This window comes from Lissotriton vulgaris, chromosome 7 (assembly GCF_964263255.1).
Source record: "Lissotriton vulgaris chromosome 7, aLisVul1.2, whole genome shotgun sequence".
Classification (NCBI taxonomy): domain Eukaryota; kingdom Metazoa; phylum Chordata; class Amphibia; order Caudata; family Salamandridae; genus Lissotriton; species Lissotriton vulgaris.
Window position 1 is genome coordinate 1,758,222,855 of NC_141695.1, and position 19,534 is coordinate 1,758,242,388.

Genomic DNA, 19,534 nt, shown 5'->3' on the forward strand with positions numbered 1-19,534 from the left:
CAAACCAGTAGAGTCGGCCCACTCACGGGCCAAAGCCTCGTAAGGCGTAGACTCCCAGCCGGGAATCTGGAGAGGCAACTTGAAAACAGAGCCCGATTTTTTGAAAACATTTCGACACACAAAAATTATATACAAAATTATTAACAAAGAAAAACACGTACGAGCCGAGCGCAAACCAACAAGATGAAAACAATACAGCGCACACAGGCTTCGTAAACAGTTCGTGACGCCAGATGTAACGACCGGATTTTCCGCTTAGACATATATGTACGTACATTTCGTACCTAAGGATGGGGAAGACAGCAATAAACATGCATAGGTTTTCTACAATATCCTATTTATACCAACTAGTCTCGCGGCCACTTCGGCCCAGACTAATCTACCCTAGGGCAGGTCTGAATATGTACCCTTACACACTGATCACTATCAGTGCTCACTCGACACACAATCTGGCGTGTCTACACACATGGGTCTGCAGCCCCAGTGCTCTCATTTTCCAAACGGTCCACAATCTGGCAGACCTCCACGCTGGTATCCCCCCCAGCGCTCTCACTTATACACACGGTCCACAATCCAGCGAACCTCCACACTGTGTCCTCCCAGTGTTCTCATTAACGCCGTTCACTAACGACGACCACTTTCCTATGAGTACTTAAGAAGGAAATTTCTCACTTGTCTACTCGGGATGAAACTACAATAATCGAAATCGGTACGACTTGTCAAATTGATGTGTATATATGTACCTTCTGCTCTTGACATCAAACATACCCTCCTTCCCTCATTGTTCATTCATTCCTTACCTGATCGGGAATCACAACCGTTCATGCAAACAATGCCTGACTAGAAAGTACGGTTACCTCGATTGAACAAGAATACAAGGCACATGTCAGTTCACTAAGAACTCGGGGTATTTATTAGCAGTTAACACAAACACAATACTATGCGATATGTATATATATTCTGCAAAGGAAAAAGACAAAAGGGGTTAGGATGAGCGCTCAATATGGGAAAGGGCGGAGGTCACCTGGTTAATATGAAGTCGGGACTCAGTAGTCATCTAGGTTCCCTTCTCGTCTCTGTGTCTTGGCTCGTCTCGGGGTCACACCTCAGCCGTCACAAGTACACGTCTGCACCGCTAGGCTCAACCTCCTCTGCTTCCCTCCAAGGCACTGGAACCTCGCTCGCTATTAGCTACCGTCTCTCTCTCTCTGGCGCTATGCGCTCCGCGCTATTTCTCCTCCAGTCTTTCTCAGAGAGTCTCGGTCTCAGAATATTTCTCGGACTTCAAAATGGCGACTGTCCGCCGTGAAGATAATTAATAGCATAGATGCTAACGGCTAGCTGCCGCCTATGAACTAACTGACTCATTGCCTAACACTTTCGCTAATATCAAAGCCTGTCCCTTCATTGAAAGTTACGGCCAGTAACCTGCCGCCCACCAAATTCTTGTACCTCCCCGTACCAAGGACACGTTCCCAGCCGGCCGGCCTGGAGTTGTGTCTTCGGAGTGGAGAAAAATACATTCTTTCGATAAGGGCCAGCCTGAGCCGGTTCTCTCCAAGCGAACAACACCTTGAAACTAAAACATTACACTTGACCTAGAAAGCCTCTCCAGCTACCGGGCAGAAAGCAAGATGGAGTCTGTCCCGTTTAAGGCCTACCAGGCCCAGAATACGCATAACTCCATGGGAAATATGCTAATACTCTAGCAAAAGGATGAATCATCACTAGCACTTGTATATCTATTCCCTAGCTTAAGCTCATAAGCCCTGATCTAAGAAGAAGGGTACGAAAATGCACTACTGTGCCTTATGAATAGGTCCTACTTATAGTCCTCATCCCTATACTATAAAGGTGATAGACTGGAGTCACTCTCCATCATCCTCCCTCTAAAAAGGGCCACAAAAAGTCGGTTATTACAACACCCCTATATGGTCACCTAGATCCTTCCGCCCAATGGTTTCTCAGGGTATAAATAGTTCTAACTAGTCTACCACCTCATATCAGCGGAGCAGCGCTAGGGGTAAGACGGTGATCAAAGCGTCCCGATCATGTGAGTATCATGGAGCAAAACAACTGAAAAACCACCATCAGGTTTCTCCCGCCTAAGTAAGTGAGAATGATTTATTAAAACCTGCATCATTCTTCACTACAGATTGCATATCAAGCAACACCCCTGACGTCCTTTTTCTGCTCATGAAGCCCACAAGCAAGCTTCACAAGTATGACTGCAAATAAGTATAACTACTAGTATCTTCTGTGTTTTATGTTGTTTGTGTTGTGAGTACTTTTCCTTTTTAACAGGCTTAATACAAGCATATGGTGAGGTTCCAGGTGACTGCACCTGCTTGAACTACCCGCTACATGGGTAACCATTAGTTGTTCTTTTTTGTCTTTCTGCAGGTCATTGTACTTGTAGCAGACCGCTGTAGGCACACTTAGCCTAAAATATTGTCACTTTTTTGTAAATACACTATTTTTTATTAAAAACACAACGTGAGTAAGGTGGGGAGGTTGTGCCCCCGTCCTGAAGAAGGAGCCTGTCTCCGAAACATGTCGACAACGCACACCAGAGGTCCTGTTCCTTAAATCAACAGGTTCGACCTCACACTGCACTTCTTTTAATAGTACCAGCCAGAGTTCGGAATACAATTTTTTCTTTCACACTCATGTGCCAGGTACTTTTTAATTTTTCACCACATCCCACCACTCACTTATGACAATATACCCCACACACCACACACCACATATAGTCATCCCTATAAGTGCTCCAGCGTAGTCGCAGGTCGTAGCACGCCGCATCCCGATAGAGGGGTGCGAGGACCCCAATGATGAAGCATGACACCAAGGGGCCTTTTGGTGTGTGAGGGGTATTCTACAGAACACTGAGTGCTTCAACATTCGCTGATCACTCCCCCCCTTCCTTCCTTTGAGTTGGATTCCTTATGCTTATTTATGTGTTATGTGAATAAACAGCAAAGAGAGAAAAGCATAATCCGAAGCCTCCGGTCCTGACATAAAATTTTACTTATCATTAAAATGTAACATTAGAATATTTTTCACATTTTTAAAACATCAAGGTCCTAATTATGATGTCAGTCGGACCGATATCACTACAGATTGGGAACCGACTGACATCAGATCAGCGGTTCTGAACCCGCAATTAGAATGCAACAGTACATGGTATGGTCATGAATTTCCATTTTTCAATGGGAGCTTGTGCGGCTGACTGAAACCACCCACAACACAAGATCCAATTGAAAAATGTATGTTTTTAAACATCCCTGCACTGTGTGGCAGACAATTCACAGTGCCTGCTATACAGTGCAGGGATGTAAAGTGGGACACCAGAGGTACCCCCTAGGGCCACATGCAGAGGCCCCAAAAGTCGCTTTTTGACAGCCTTTCCATGTCAGAAAGGTCGACATGGAAAGGCTGTCTGGAACCGACATCCTAATCCTGATGCTGGAAACACCATCCTTAAGGGATTATGGAGAGCTTCTGACTGACGGACTCAAAGAGCCTGTTGGATTGTGCCGGTCGGTCCCTCGACTGCCGCCTCCAACTGCACGCATCCTAATGCGTAAGTCGGACCGTAGCAGTGTATGCGGTTCTGAACGTACCCAACAAGCTGTTGGTTGCAGTCCTGATATGATTTGTAACTTTTCCAAATACATTACCAAAGGGAGATGTCCACCCTGGTGGCAGACAGAAACCTACCCCTACATGTGTAAAGTTAGTTAGTAGTAGTAACTTTAAACTTGTAAATTAGCCTCCGCCTACTGAATTTATGGTGTGGAGACTTGTAACTCTAAAGTTTGCAGCCAATTTACACCCTTAAATGGTAAATTGCCAAAAGTAAAGTAAACTTAAATGGGTAGATTTACTTATGTGCAAGCTTACCTTTGTGAATAGCCTGTTCTTTGTCTAAGAGTGGCCTATCGATTTTAGGATGGATAAATAAATATGACTTACAATCTGTAATAAACACAGAACAACTGATCTGGTGATTATTGTAGAAGATGCAGAGTTGGAAGAGGTTTTTTTTCAGAAATGTGCTAAGGAATTTGAGGACAGGTTGGGTTTGGCTCAGGAGGAAGTTCAAAAATGTTATTGAAAGACAGAGCCTTGCCCTTTGGGCACACGGTTAGGAGAATTCCAGTGGTCATAAGAATCGAAGTGACCAGATGGTCACTGAAGGAGTCATGGAACCAGTGGAAAAAGCTGAGTGGCTGTCTCCCGTAGTTATCAAAATATGATGCATTCTCACTCAGCATACATTACAGATTGATTTATATCGGTGAGCAACATGCAGACTATTCATCATGTTGCTAATACTTAGTTATTGATCATAGTTAATTACATTTCTCAAAACAATGCCAGGTTATCAACTAGAGATACTGATTGATATATAGCAAGAAAATCAAATACAGATCAATAAGCAAATGTTTAAATTATGCACAGTTGTTTGAGTAATACAAACAAAATGAAATGCCACTGACACATATTTGATATCATATAAACGATTAATCAATGCATGACTTAAATGTACATGAATTTTATGATAAGAATTTGTATATTGAAAACGAGTTCAAATGCAGTTGTCCCATACAGGTAACCTGCTATATTCAAATGGCACCAAGGTACTCCACACTTATCCCTATATCTTTTGATCTCTGTTTGGGTGACCACATGCGGGCACTTCACTGGTACAGCCGACCTAATTTATCAGATGCACTGTAGAATGGGTGTGATACTCTTAGAAGCGAACATTGTCCTGCTTTTCGTTAAGATCTTGCTCAAACTTCAGTCTTACCACGTTCCTTAGTTGACCTTTTAAATGAATATGTTTTGCTTGGTTGCATACACCCACCTGCGCTCCAAAGACACTGATCCAGTTACTTAGTCCATGGTCAATGTCTCCCTCTTTCATTCTATGGCAGCGCCCTGGCTTCTTTCAATTGTCCTCATTCGCCATTGGTGATTCGAACTGTTTCAGTATTCTATTACGCTCTGATGTCATCATTGACTGCTAGGATGTGTAGTTCATCATCATACCTCATACCAAGTAGAACTGGATCTCAGTACTTGTTGTCTCTTCATTTTCATTGTAGTTCTTGCAAAGTGAGGGGACATTTATTGCTATTTAATGAGATAACATTCTTTTCATGAGACTAACTTTGCTTTATATGTTTGAGAGTGTGTTATAGGTTTTATCTGTGTCCTGTAGTCATCTCTCATGTATGTGGATTGGTCACTAATGCCTGGCAATGGTAGATGCTGGCACATGTAGTCCAACCAGTCATTTTGCGCCATATCGACTCACTTCTAAAGGAGATGTGTTATAGACTTGACTTGAGTATCATATTCATCATCATAATGATCCATGCATCTGGATTGGGTATGGTGGATGCTGTGGTCTTTACAAAAGAATCCAGTGGGAGTCTGGCAATAATAATATAACCATAGACTGTGTTCCTCTTCCTAGCATAAACAAAATGGTCTTGATGTTGGAAGTTGGTAAGGAGTTCTCAAAGTTATATTTGAGAAGTACTTACCATCAGATCAGATTACATCCGGCATGAAAACCAGTGAATGTTAGTTTTTGGAGAGTTGGTTAAACAGCATAATGAGAGGCTTGAGCAAGTTTTAGAAAAGTTATCCACCTCAGGATCAACCCTCCATAAAGAAAATCCCAATTTTTGGAGCAGGAGATTTAATTTCAGCAGCAGGGATGAGGCCGATGTCTGAGTTAGAAATAAATCTTTGTCAATGCCACAATCCATATTGACAAAGATCAGTTTAGGTCTTTTATTGACCTTAATTTTTGTAGCGTTAGCCTGATAAAACTCAATGTTTGAGACTTTTATTAATAAAGGAGAATCCAGATGTGTGGGGTGAAGATGAACAAAACGTGTGAGGATATAAAAGGAGCTATTGCTGGACCAGGTGTAGAGTTTATGTTCGATGTTGGCATAAAAACTATTGCACAGTGGAAGCCAGTGCCTTGAGCCTACGGTGAGGTTCTCTTGCAGATATGTGAGGGACGAGAGGAAGCTGTCACTTTTGCCAGCCGCTCTTTGTCTAGCAGGGTTAAGATTTGCTTGGTAATTGAATGGGAGACATTAGCAACTTTCTGACTCTTTATTTTCGCAGATATGTTTGGGGTGTTAAGGTGATTTTAAAGACTGATCATAATCCAATACTCAGCATTTTGAAGTCGGGAGGGGTGAGTGATTGCTTTGCTAGACTACTGGCCAAGATGCAATTTTACATTTGCATCATTGAAGATGTTCCCGGATGAAAGAACTGTGTCGCTTGCCAGATGTGTCAAGGGTGCTTATGAGACAGAGAAAGGAGAAGCAGTAGCAAATGTATGTGATGTCATGGAGGTGTTGGAAGTACTCTATCCAGAGAGGATTGGATGGTAGCTATGAAAAATGGCAATGCTTTGAAAGCAGTGGTTGTGTTCATAGAGAAAGAGTCTTGAAGCGGGACAACAGTTCCAGAGAGTGACCAACGTTGTTACACCATTCTGGAATCATTAACAATGAGTAATGGCTATAAGATGATGCAGGGAGAACAATGTGCTCCCCTAAGGTGTCAGCTCCAAAGTGTTAGCATCAGCCCATAAACCATGCGAAGGAGAGGGTTGAGTGGGATGGAAGATCAAAGCAAAGAATGTGTGAGGTGTATGAGGGAGTGGAGACAGGTTTGTAGGTTGTTTTGGGTACTGTAAATCCTGACCAACATATAGATGATCTACGATTGTCATGAGACAAAATATGTTTCAATTTATTGATCCTTTTTATGGTCCTTACGAGATCTTTCAAGATATGCAGAAGTGGTTGTTGATCTGCATTGGGGCATGGAGGGCAACCTTTAGTAAGGACGGAATTCTATCATGCCTGGCCCACTTTAGAAATTAAGAACATTTTGGAAGGATGTGAAATTTGTCATTCACACACCTCTTTGTACAATCTCATGGTTAATGGGCAGTGGGAGAGAATAATCTGATTAGTTAGGGGCACCATGGAAATGGTGTTCAAATCAGGTAGTTCAGAGGGCACTGGGACACATGTTGTGGGAACACCATACTACAATTAATATTGTAATGGTTAACATCCTGATTGAGATAATGTGAGATAGGTCAGTTGGCACATAGGTGACTGCCGGATGGATGCACAAAAGGTACAGTGTTGAGATTAAGGAGTAACTTTTCCCATATCAAAAGTCAGTTGCATGCTCAGTAGTTATTTCCGGTAGTACAGAGGCAGAATTTAGTCATATATTTATGAAAATGCTTTTCAATGTTCTGCTCACCTCTTCGCCATACCCATATTCTCATGCTCATGTATGTCCATTTAGTTCACTCACTCTTCTAGCACAACCCTTAAGTCTTAGTGAGGTGGCATTATTGGCCAGCACTCCCACTCTAAAAGCTGTTGCAGCACCACTGCGTGTGCTCAGATCCAGTATATATAATCCAGGCTCTCACTGGCTGCTTTCATTCTGCTCCCTCCCACAGGCAGTCCTTGCCCCACCCCTGGCTCCTGCTGGCAGACCACTCTTGGCGTGGCCTGTGGAGTTCTCCTCGGTGCTGCAATAATTGTGGTTGGGATGGCTGTTCATTATGAGAGACGCCTGAACCAGATGGCCACAAACAAAGGTAAAAGTCCATAACATGGCCCTTAATGTATCTCTCTGTATATTATATACTATACTCTGTATATGTGACACAACAGTAATGCTTCCATCACTCTCTGCCTCAGATGAAAACATGTACCAGAATCCCAGTGTTATCAAAAACGCTGATACCCCCTATGAGAACGTGAAGAAAGGGCGCGATGGTCAGTCAGCGGTGAGTAGCTGGCAGTGTTGAAGTCACGGTTCAAGTAAAAATGTAAATAATGTCTCATATGAACAAATCAAATATATTCGTATTGTTTTTGTTTTTAATTTTCATACAATATGAAACAAAGTGCATAGAGCTTTCACTCTCTGCAGAAAGTGCATTGCTTCTAGGGGTTCTTTTGATCCCTTCACACAATAGACTGCAAGCTGTGTCTGGCAGAAAAACTGCCTCCAACTTTTTAGAGTGACCATGAGGTGCCCTGCTGCGACAGTCTGGGAGTGGCTACTGTTAGCTGAAGATGCTACAGGAACCTTACTTCCTTCATTAGGGGCAGTGCTTCTTAACACTTTAGTACATATAATTTTAGAAAATGTAGATGCGCTCCCTGCACTGGGCCTGAGGGTGCAACCACGGCCTGGCCTTTGTGTCTACATGACACTGGCATTACACCTCTTTACATACGTTGACAGCGCCCACATACCTAGTCTCCAGCATATAATGTGTGTTAGGGAGGGTCTTTCCTATCACTTCATCTAAGGAACACACACCTGTTTTAAAGTCTATACCTCTATTTATGATTGAGCAAGGAGTGCTGCAGATGTTGGCAGACTATACATTGTAAATGGGTTGGTGGATATGCAACCACCGTGGATTGACTTAGCAGTGCAACCCAATCTTGGAAACAACTCAGCCTCCACCAGGGGAAAATCCTCCAAGTAAGACAGCTTCAAATTGGATGATTAGCATAAGAAAGTGTGTTATTAGTTGGGGGAATTTGAGTTCTATCTAAGTAATAAGTCCACAATCTGGACAGCCCAGAGGGGGGGTGCAATGTATTAAAAAAGTAGGAAATCTGTTTTCAAGTTTTACATGTTCTAGTAGTGAATAACTCTTTAAATACATTTTTCACTACTGCAAGGCCTACCTCTCGCGATAACATTGGAGTTACCCTATTTATTTTAACAATCAGTAATTACCACATGGGAGCAGGTAATCAGTTTATTTTTGTTGTCTTTGTAATTGTAATGAAACATCCAGATTAATGGTGAAGTCGGATTTAAAATTTCAATTTTGAAAATGTCACTTTTGGAAAGTTAGGATGTTCCTGCCTTAGCCATTTGGTACCTGCAGCCTGTCTCTGGGTCACATGCCCGGGTATAGTTGGCAGTTGGGCTTTGTTTATTCCTCTTAGACAACCACACACAATACATAGCTTAGGTGTTCCTGGATAGGCTATCTCTGGCAGGATCGGAGAGAGGAGCTGGGAACAGTACCTCTTACACTTAAATAGGCCTTATTGTGCCTCCACATTAAAGCCTGCCTACCCGATATAGTCAGTCTGGAGCCAGGGCCAGGAAGGCAGGCCATTTGTGCAATTCAAAGCCATACCTGTTTCTCCCACTTCAAAGGCACAAATGGGTATAAATGCTGGACTTAAGACACTTACAGCCAGATTCTTCATCAGCATGTTTTGCGAGTCTGTAATAGCGATTTATAAGGAATCGCTATTACAGACTCGCAAAACGGGATTCATGTAGGAATCGCAATATTTATTGTGATTCCTACAGCTTCCTTATTTGCGATTAGCTAATTGCTAATCGCAAATAAGGAATACCTCCTCATTCATTCCTATGGGCCTAGAGGCCCATAGGAATGAATGGGAAGACATATCAATATGCGAATCGCTATTAGCGATTCGCATTTTGATTTTGCGATTTCAAGGGTGCAGGGGTGTCCAATGGACACCATGTTGCACCCCTGAAATGTACATGTAGCCTGATGCTTTGCACACACATGTCACTAAGTTTCCGCTATTTACCACAAAGTTACACTTCGCGGTAAATAGCGGCCAGGAATAGCGAATTTGCAAATAAATATTGGTTAATGAATTGCATTTAAGGAATCTCAAATAGAGATTCCTTAAATGCAATTCTTCGCAAATATGCGATTTCGCAATTACCGATTTTTGCATTTGGGATGATGAATCCCAAATGCAAAAATTGCGCTCGCAAAGGCCCAGATTCGCAGAATCTGGCCCTTTGCGAGTCGATTTTCCCTTCATGAATCTACCGGTATCTCTTTAGTACACTTCTGGACCTGCGGATATTCTGCCAGGAAGAAGGACTGTGCTGCTGAAAGGACTGAAACTCTGCTTGAATGTTGTTCTTAAGGACTGCTGCCCTGCTGTTCTGACCTACGGCCTGCTGCCCTCTTGCCTGGTTAGAAAGACAGGACCTGCATATGTGTAACCCAGGACCACCTGAGTGACTCCAAAGGCTTGGTGGTTGCCCTCCAGACTTGAGCCTCAAGAACAGAAGGCTCCAACGACCTACACCCTAGCACTTGTACACTGACATCTGTAAGTCTACCCAGCCAAGTGATGCCACCCCAGTCTTGGACCCTTGGAAGTGGGCGTAAGTTGCTCTGCCAGCCTTTATAGTGGCCAGTCCTGTTCAGAACCCACACATCCCTGCTGCTGCATGGATTGAATCCTTTTACAGAGACCTGCGTAGCTTCTGCAGCAAGCAAACTATTTGGAACCACCGCTGTACGATACATCCTTGGGGCACCCCTTGCATCCTTCGTCGACGACAGACTTTACCACAATGCCAGCAGCGCATTGTAGCCTTGCATCTCCGCAGGCACGCAATGCATCCTCAATGCCAGACTTGGCATCGCAAACCCTTGTTGACGGGATCCTCGATGACAATGCAAGACCTCGCATTGCAGCCTTGCTGCATCTCCTAATCAATGCATCACTTCGGTGGCACATCTTCGGCGCAACTTTGACGCAAACCTGGATTTAATATAATTTGTTCTGCTGGCCTGCTCTCCATTGCAGTCGCCTGAACCTGTGACTTGGTCTCAGTCAGTAGTAACCAGATATCCACTACGTTTTACTTTTTTGACACTATTTTCACAAAAATCTTTACATTTGCATATCTCCAGTTCTACTGATTAGATTTTTTTAGGTTTTTTTTGTATATTAAAGAAATCTCTACTATTCTCATCTGGTGCGGGATCCTTTTGTGTGGTACTGGTCACTTTATTACGGTTTGAAGAGTTGCACACATACTTTACACATTGCCTCTAAGTTAAGCCTAATCCTCCTTGCATAATTAGAAGTAATTTAGCAGAAAAATCCAAATGCATGATCATATTTATCACTTGTTAATCGTGTTTTGTTGCATTTGGCGCTGTTTCTAAGCACAGAATGCACCCTTGTGTCCAATTAGCACATAAGGGTGCATTCTGCACTAAGAAAATACTGCAAAACGCCGACAGTAAGTTGGGGGAAAATTCCTTGCCAAAAGCACATTTAGCGAGCTCTAGTGGCTGCTCGTGTTGCTTTTTAATTGCATTTAGCATTATCTCTTAGCGCAAAATCATCCTTTCATCCATTTTGGACATGAGGGGTCATTTCTGTGCTATGAAATAGCTCTAAATGCAGACTTACTCTTCTCATGTAATTCAATTGTAATCTTACAAAATTCTTGTGATTAATCACACAGATTTATTTGACTAACATCCATCTGTACTAGTGTCCTCAGGCAGGCCACGGGACCCTCCTCTCCTCTCCCCCCCTTTCTTCCTCTCCTCTCTTCCTCACTCTCCTCTCTTCTCCTCTCCCCTTTTCTCCTCTCCCCTTTCCTGCCTCTGTAAATTACATGGACCCCCCCCAGCCTACTCAGTTAACCCTTCGGTAATGCATACATATGTATGCATTACCTAAGGGTTAACTGCTAGAGGTCATGCTTCCCAAAGTACTATTGTACGAGAATATCATAAATAAGATATTGTGCTACAAAAATATCTTAGCCAAAATACTACCACAGTATTGTGAAGGTAAATATATGTAGGTAGGTATAGATTTATATTTTATACCTACACACATTTGTAACTCATCAGAGATCTAGGAGCCTGAATTGAGAAATATTTTAAAAAAATACATTATTAAACCATATGCATTTTAACAATTTTCAAGAAAAAAGAGAAATACAAGAGAAGAGAGAAGAAGAGGAAAAGAAAGAAAAGAAGGGAAGCAAAATAAACTTTAACTGTAATGCAATAATAAGGACTTCAACCATTTAATCTTCCAAAATGTATGTAAGATTATAACTGGTAACATTAGATGTAGAATAAACAGATTGCGTAGATAAGATGGAGGTGAGTGGTCACGCTGTTTTTGCCCGCCTTGCCTGAATCATTACCTGTACTGCGCCCAGAGGAGAATTCAGAAACAATCTTCCCCGGGCTGTCGAGACCCATTACCGCCAGCCTCCCGCCGCCCTGCTGTTTTCTGCCATCTGACAGCGGGGCCGCCGAGTGGAGTGAGGCGAGGGGCTGCCTACAACTCCCAGCAGCCCTCGAGGTCTCCAGCCCCACCGTCATAACTCCGCGCCAGGAGGCGCATTAAGGTCCTCACTGCTCCCTCTCGCGGTACGCTAGCGGGACGCTGGGCGAAGCCTAGGCCAAGGGTGGGCCCATCCTAGCCCGTCACAGACTGGAGAAGACTGGGCTGGGCCCACCCCCCTAACAACTATTATAAGGTAAATCTCCAAGAAAGGAACTATACTCTGCCCGGGGAGGGATCACACAGTACCTACGTTTTATAACTTCGAGTAAACCGATATCTGTCATTCGCCTGGTCAAACCACACATAATGTCTACAAGGGGTTCCAGGAGTAAAACACTTAAAAACACGGCGAGCTCTGTAGGCCCCATAGATCAATTCATTATTAAAGTGAACCAAACCATCGATCAAACTGTAATGTTGATTGATCGACGAGTCTCCTACGAACTAGACCAAGCCAGACGCTCGTCAATGGGTCTGTTGGCACAGGCACGAACGCCAAATGTACTACCACAAAATATCACTATGCCGGAAACACACGCGGACATTAATGCAATTCCGAATTCAGTTGATCTTTCAGTATCCTCACAACTGTCAGACTCACAATTGACTCAGGGTCTTGAGCAAACCCCTGATATCTTCGCAAGTCCGCAGCTATCGCAAAACGAACTCACACAGAGTGAAATAAGAGGGATTAGGGAAGGAGCAATCCCGAAACACCCGCAACACAAAGAAACACACTCAAAAAATTCTGCAAACATAGATGCGCAACCTCTGAATTTGACTCACATTGTAATCTCCGTGAGTCAAATAAAGACCAAAGTCAGAATAACATTGAATCCACCGCAGTCACTGAAATTAACAGCAATACTAACTCTGATGTAGTTATAGTCGAAGACCATAACGACGGAGTTAACTCCAACCAGACCCATCAAGAAAACTTAGTTCCACCTTCAGTAAAAAACTTCAACAATGTTAAGACACAATCCTCTCTGCTAAAAGAAATAGCTGAAATAGTCAAATACCAGCTACAACCTATTAAAAAAAGCCTAGAAATTATAGAGAAGCAAGTAGCGATATTAATTGCTACCTCAAAAAAAACTCCGAACTCAAGATCTCCCAAACTTGGCTGGACCTAAAGCTCCAGTTGGTAACGCAAAGCCCACTAACAATTCAAAACAACCAGCTAATAACACGGCTACAACAAATACTCTAACCGTAAAATTAGGAGAGCCAGTGAAAAATTCAAATAATCCAACTCCTTTATCAAAAACTAAGACCCCCAAGAACCCCTTAAAATAGCTTCAGGCCTACAAAATCAACCACCAGTAAATGTTCCCCCAGTAAATGTTCCCCCAGTAAAAGCTCCCCCAGCAAATGTTCCCTCTAGACCACTTGCATCAACTGCCCCCCAGCATGATCAGACACAGAGGCACAACAATAAACCAGAACGATCAAAAAAAAGATGGCCTAAACCAGTAAACCTCCCACCGGAGGCAGCCCCTTTTGTAGCCATCCTAACAGGGGTTCCAGAACTAAGTAACGACACAGATGAACCAACTTGGTCCTTACTAAATAAAACCCGCTACTGGCTGAACATTAACAGACCTAATCAGCTTAACAACATTACTAGAATCACTACGGTGAGAAGGGCCTCATGGATAGGCCATCAACCAAAAAAATTACTGGTGACTGTATAATAGTCAATTTTGAAAATCCCCGTGCTGTGGATTACATATGCTCTTGGGACTCACCGGGAAGCAGCGGAGGAATAAACGTAAAACGCCTATCTTTTTTCTACCCCCGACAAGGCCATCGTTCCGAGGACCCTAACTGGCCCTCAAACTGGTCCTGGAACCAGTCTGATTATGGGCAGAGAAGCTGGAACCAGGGTGACTGGGGTTATGGAAATAATCAAAGGAGTTGGTCTCAGGGAGAATGGGGGCATGATTATAAAGACCGGGGTGACTGGAATACCTATGGCAGGAGGGTACAGCAATTACCATACAGGGAACCATGGGGAGGAATACCAACTTTCAACAGCTATAGCTGTTTAGAGATGGTCGACTGACCATCACTACAGAACCATATTATGACTCCCCTGTCCAATAACAGAGTCTCACTAAACAACTTAGCTAACCACCCCAAAAGCAAGACATTTAATAAGGATCACCTTGTATCAAAAACCTGGACACACGAATCCACAGCGACGACAAAAATTCAAAATACGGTAAATCAGATACAAGAGCCGCAATGTCTTCCCAAGGCTCACATTAGACCCTCGACAGTGTTACAAATCGCCCCAAAGGCGCAGGTAAACGCTCCAAACTCGACATCTGAATTACAACCTATCCAATTTGAAGAAGTTAGCGTTCAGAAAATGCCACCTGTTGCTACCGTAGAAAACCTTGACAAGAGGGTGCTATTTTGGAATGTTGCGTGGGTTAGCGACTAAACACTCCGAAAAAAGCTTCCTTGAATTAGTCGATTCGAATGATGTAATTTGTCTCCAGGAGACGTGGCTTAACGACCCAATCCATCTTTTGGGTTATAAAACATACTTCTCCCAAGCAATAAGATCTAATTCAGGGAGAAGCAAAGGAGGCCTAATAGTATACATTTCCAACCTTTGGCCGTGTCGTGAAATAACTCCTGTAATACTACATCAGAACTTTCAGATCATTAACATCCAAGGAACCAATCAAGAGGTTTATACTATCATACATTTTTACAACAACATGAGCCCGACAGAGCTGACCAAGGCCTTAAACGAAATTTCCAACCAGACCAACGATCTTAAAACAAAACACGCTAAGGACTCACATACAATAATTTGGGGAGGAGACTTCAACCTCCACATATGTAATAAAAGTGACACCTCCATCTGTGGGATTACAGATGAACAAGGAAATTGCTTAACTCACTTTACCCACACCACAGAAGGCAACAACATACAGGCCATTATGTCCGAATTAGATATATGGTTCGCCAACATGATAAAGACGCCCATAACCCAATTTACTTCAACCTTTCATGGTAGAGGTTTTGAAACTCTAATAGATTATATATTAGTATCCATTAATAAAGCTACACGTATTAAGACCTTCGAGGTGCACAATAATGCACTTAGCGATCATTTTCCACTCAGATTGATTTATCAAGTACCCGACCCCCGAAAGAAAACAGACAAGGCCTATCCTGGCATGCTCTTCCAGGAAGCATTAACACTGGACAGATTAAATGGCTATACCCTCAAATGGGACAAAATTGACCAGGAAACCACTAATACAAGAATAATCAAAATATGTAGAAATGAAATAGACAAGTGCCTAGACCCCTCCACAACTTCAACAGAGATCATCACCAACTACAATGAAATCGTGAAAAACATAAGAAACTAATTAACCAAGCCCAATAAACAAAATAAGACTATAAGAAAGGGATAGTTCAATACGGAATGTACAAAAGCCTATTCCGATTTAAAGAGGGCTCTAGCCCAAAAAGAAAGAAACAGAGAAGAGGTAATCAAATTAAGGAAGGTTTATACGCTGGCAATCAGACAAAGAAAAAAGGACCTACAAGGAAATCTCTGGACCCAACTACTAAAAAGCAGTACTCTAAAAGACAGCGCAGCTTTTTGGGAGATAGTTAAAACCCCCTTTTTAACAGAAAATAACGATGACCCTTCCTTGGATGTTGCCATAAATGCAGAGGACTGGGTGCAACACTTCTCAGGGGTATTTAGAGAGGTCAAACTCACAGACTCAACTTCCCCGGATCCTCTTCCGTTGGTGAAATATCCATTAGCAATTCATTTCACAATCAACGAAACGACGAAGGCTATAAAGATTGCTAAAACTGGCAAAGCACCAGGACCAGACTCGGTTCCTATGGATCTTTATGAATTCTTACCCGACCTTTGGTCCCCCCTCCTTACTAAAGTATTAAACGCGGCAAAGGATACTGATCTCCCCGACTTTTGGTCTACCTCGATACTCGTCCCCATTTTTTAAGAAGGGTAACAGAGATAGCCCCTACTGTTACCGTCCCATCTCCCTCCTGGACTCGATCGGAAAAATGGCAGGGCGCATACTTCTCGATCGACTCCAGGAGTGGTCGAAAGAACATGGGGTACTCTCAGACCTACAATATGGGTTTAGGGCAGGACTGAGTACAGTGGATCAAGTCCTAAATCTAACATTATGGGCCAGAAAATACGTAAACGCAAAAAGATCTTGTCTACATATGGTTTATGTTGACCTCACAGCAGCGTTCGACTGTGTGGAACACTCAAAACTCTGGTCAATAATGCTGCAAATGGGGATTGAACCACCAATAGTCAACTTTCTCCGCGAATTATACACTGGAGCCACGGGAAAGGTCAGATTCGGGACAGGCGGACAATTAACTGACAGTTTTCCAATACAGAAGGGGGTCAGACAAGGGTGTGTGCTGGCCCCTTTCTTATTCACGCTCTACACTAACGGTCTTGAGGCTGCAATGTTAAAGAATGTAAAAGATCTCCCAGAAGCCGGTCAACGGCAGATTCCAGCATTATTATACGCCGACGACGCAGTAATTCTCGCCCGAACTCCAGTCCAGCTTCAACGGGCTTTAAATAACTACTGCTCTTTTATGACCAGCTTGAATTTAAAAGTCAACATAAAGAAAACATATGTGATGCATGCTGGTACCAAGGGGAAAAAAGTAAAGAAAATCTATGTGGATAATCTACCCATTGAAAGAACAAACACGTACCCCTACCTAGGCATCACCATTGATGAGGCATTTAATTGGAAAGAAGCAGTTAATTCCCGAAAACTGTCCCTTATAAGAACAGTCGGCACATTAAAGGCCTTCTCTCTTCGCCTCGGTAAAAGACCTCCGACCGAGATGATCAAGATATACAATGCCAAATGCATTAGTACAGCCACCTTCGGAGCAGGGGTCTGGGGAACGACAAACGCAGAACAATTACAAAAAGTCGAAAACTCTTTTTTAAGATTTTTATTGGCTGTCCCAAAAAGCACAACTACATTTGGATGTCACCTTGAACTCGGGGTGGATTATATCTCCGACATCATTAAAATCCAACCGATCATGTTGTGGCGCAGAATATGGGCAACGGACGAGTGCCAGCTCACAAGAACAATAATTCTGGACTGCATGAAACTAGATAACATGACAAAGATAAAATGGTTGGTCTACGTGAAATCATTTTTTACAGACATTGGTTTCTCGAGATTCTTTGATGACCCCTTGTCAGTAATAGACATATAGAAAAAAGAACTAAAAACACTCTGTCTGTCGCACTTATCTCAACTACGGTTGTTGAGTGAAATAGGGAAGCCATCAGTCCAACAATGTCTACTAATACAGCTGGTCCCAACCATCCAACCGTACTTGCAGTATGACTTAACACAATATGAAAAACTTCTTCTTACTCGTTTTAGGTTTAATTTATACCATTATATGGTTTTATTTCCTAACCAGAATGATTGGACACATAATATTTCAGTGTGTCCCTGTGACCTAATGTCCCCACAGTCTACAATTCATGTCCTCTTTTTCTGCAAATTTTATACGCCACTAAGCAGGTGGTGGATAATACCATTATTAAAAGTTTTAAAAATTCGCAAATGTCGCCCTGCCTACTTGGCGCTACAATTTTTGGAAAATAATCTGATGACAAAATCTGTTGCACAGTATCTCAAATTATGTATTAGGCACCGAACGAATTTATGAATTTTGATTGAGTATCTTTTTCTGATATAAGATGGATTTCTAAAAATACGCTTTCAAGGCACTGTTTGATACAGAATGAATGTGATTTTTAATATTTATTGTGTTTTTATGTACTTTTATGGCTTTCAAAAAATGGAAACCGAATAAAGATGATTTGATTTGATTTGAGTGGTTACCATAATAAATCTTTTTTGATCATTGAAGGAATAGATGTTGCATATGATGGGTCCAATCTGTGATGGTGAAGATTCCACCAACTATGAAAAAGTGGCATCTTTCCAATGTGTGGTAATATTCTGTAAAGCAATAGCAAGAGTCAAATCAATAAACCTTCCTACCATACCCTGAGAGCACCATAAGGGAGAGGAGCCATTTAAAAAAAGATATCAAAAGTAATAGACCTGGACAATATATTTTCAATGTATCCCATATGAGTAACCAAAGCTTTTTTACAATTGGACGAAAAAAGAACATGTGTAAAATATCACATTCAACATTAGAACAAGACCAACACCTTGCATCATTAGAAACTTTAAACCTATACAGGTCCTCAGGGGTCAGGTATAGTCTATTATAAAAGTAATATCATGTTTGGGTCGTGCTTGCTGAGCGAGAGGAAGTATGAATCTTGGCCCATATGGAGCCCAAGATCTGAAAAGAAAACTCCTGTTGAAGATCAGTCTCCCACAAGAGCTCTACCTTGCATTTTGTTCTGATATTGGAGAAACAAGAAAAAATCTTATCAATTTCAGCTGCCTTCTTTCAATACGAGAAATCCATCGTAAGAAGGAAGTCTGATTATGTGGGACAGAATTAGAGTTCTGAGAGAGAAATAGAAGAAGAGGATTATTTAGATGCAGGTAATAAGAGGATATCTCAGATTTTTTCTGAATCTCAGAAAAATCAAAAAGAGATCCGTCTGAAAGTATATGACCAATGGTTATAATTCCTTTGTCAATCCACTCCTTCCAATAGAGAGCTCTATCATTCAATTTTACATGCTTATTATACCAAATAGGAGTTGGTGAAATAATGTCAACACATAAAATAGAGGAGGTAATTAAAGGTTTAGCAATGGCTATAGAATGGGTAAGTATAGGCGAGGAAAAAGTACTGGGGGACTGAGAGATATAAACCGTCTCAATGAAAGAAAAAGGTGTACATTGAGCCTGCTCCAGTTGACCCCAGTTTGTTAATATTTCATGAGGCTCCGTTCAAAGGGAAATTCAAATGTGTAAAGAGCAGGAAAGTTAACCCCTCCAGTGTCTTATGGTTGTTGAAGATGGGTCAATGAAATTCGAGTCTTAAGTTTATTCTACGAGAATTTGATCAAGGAAAAGTTAATAATTTTAATGAAAGAGAGTGGAAGGGTAATTGGCAACATGGAGAAATAGAAATTAGCTTTTGTTAACAGCATCATTTTAATTGTTGCTATCCTATCCCATCAAGACACAAATAGAGGAGACCACCCTTCCATCCATGACGTATTCTTTTTGATGATTTCTTTAAGGTTCATTTTCATGGTTTCTTTGATGTTGTTTAAATATAGGATACCTAAACACTTAATGCTTTTTGAATTC

The 19,534-nt window shown here is 42.1% G+C and overlaps 1 protein-coding gene across 2 annotated transcripts in view; it reads left to right on the forward strand.

The window, feature by feature from the left end:
• LOC147706598 (cell adhesion molecule CEACAM6-like) overlaps nt 1-19,534 on the forward strand; it is a 452,704-nt gene that overhangs the window by 415,735 nt on the left and 17,435 nt on the right. For both annotated transcript variants that reach the window (XM_086929104.1, XM_086929103.1), the window contains 2 exons: nt 7,529-7,669; nt 7,773-7,861. In XM_086929104.1, coding sequence (XP_086785230.1) covers nt 7,529-7,669; nt 7,773-7,861 — 230 coding nt within the window. The remainder of the gene's footprint in view (nt 1-7,528; nt 7,670-7,772; nt 7,862-19,534) is intronic.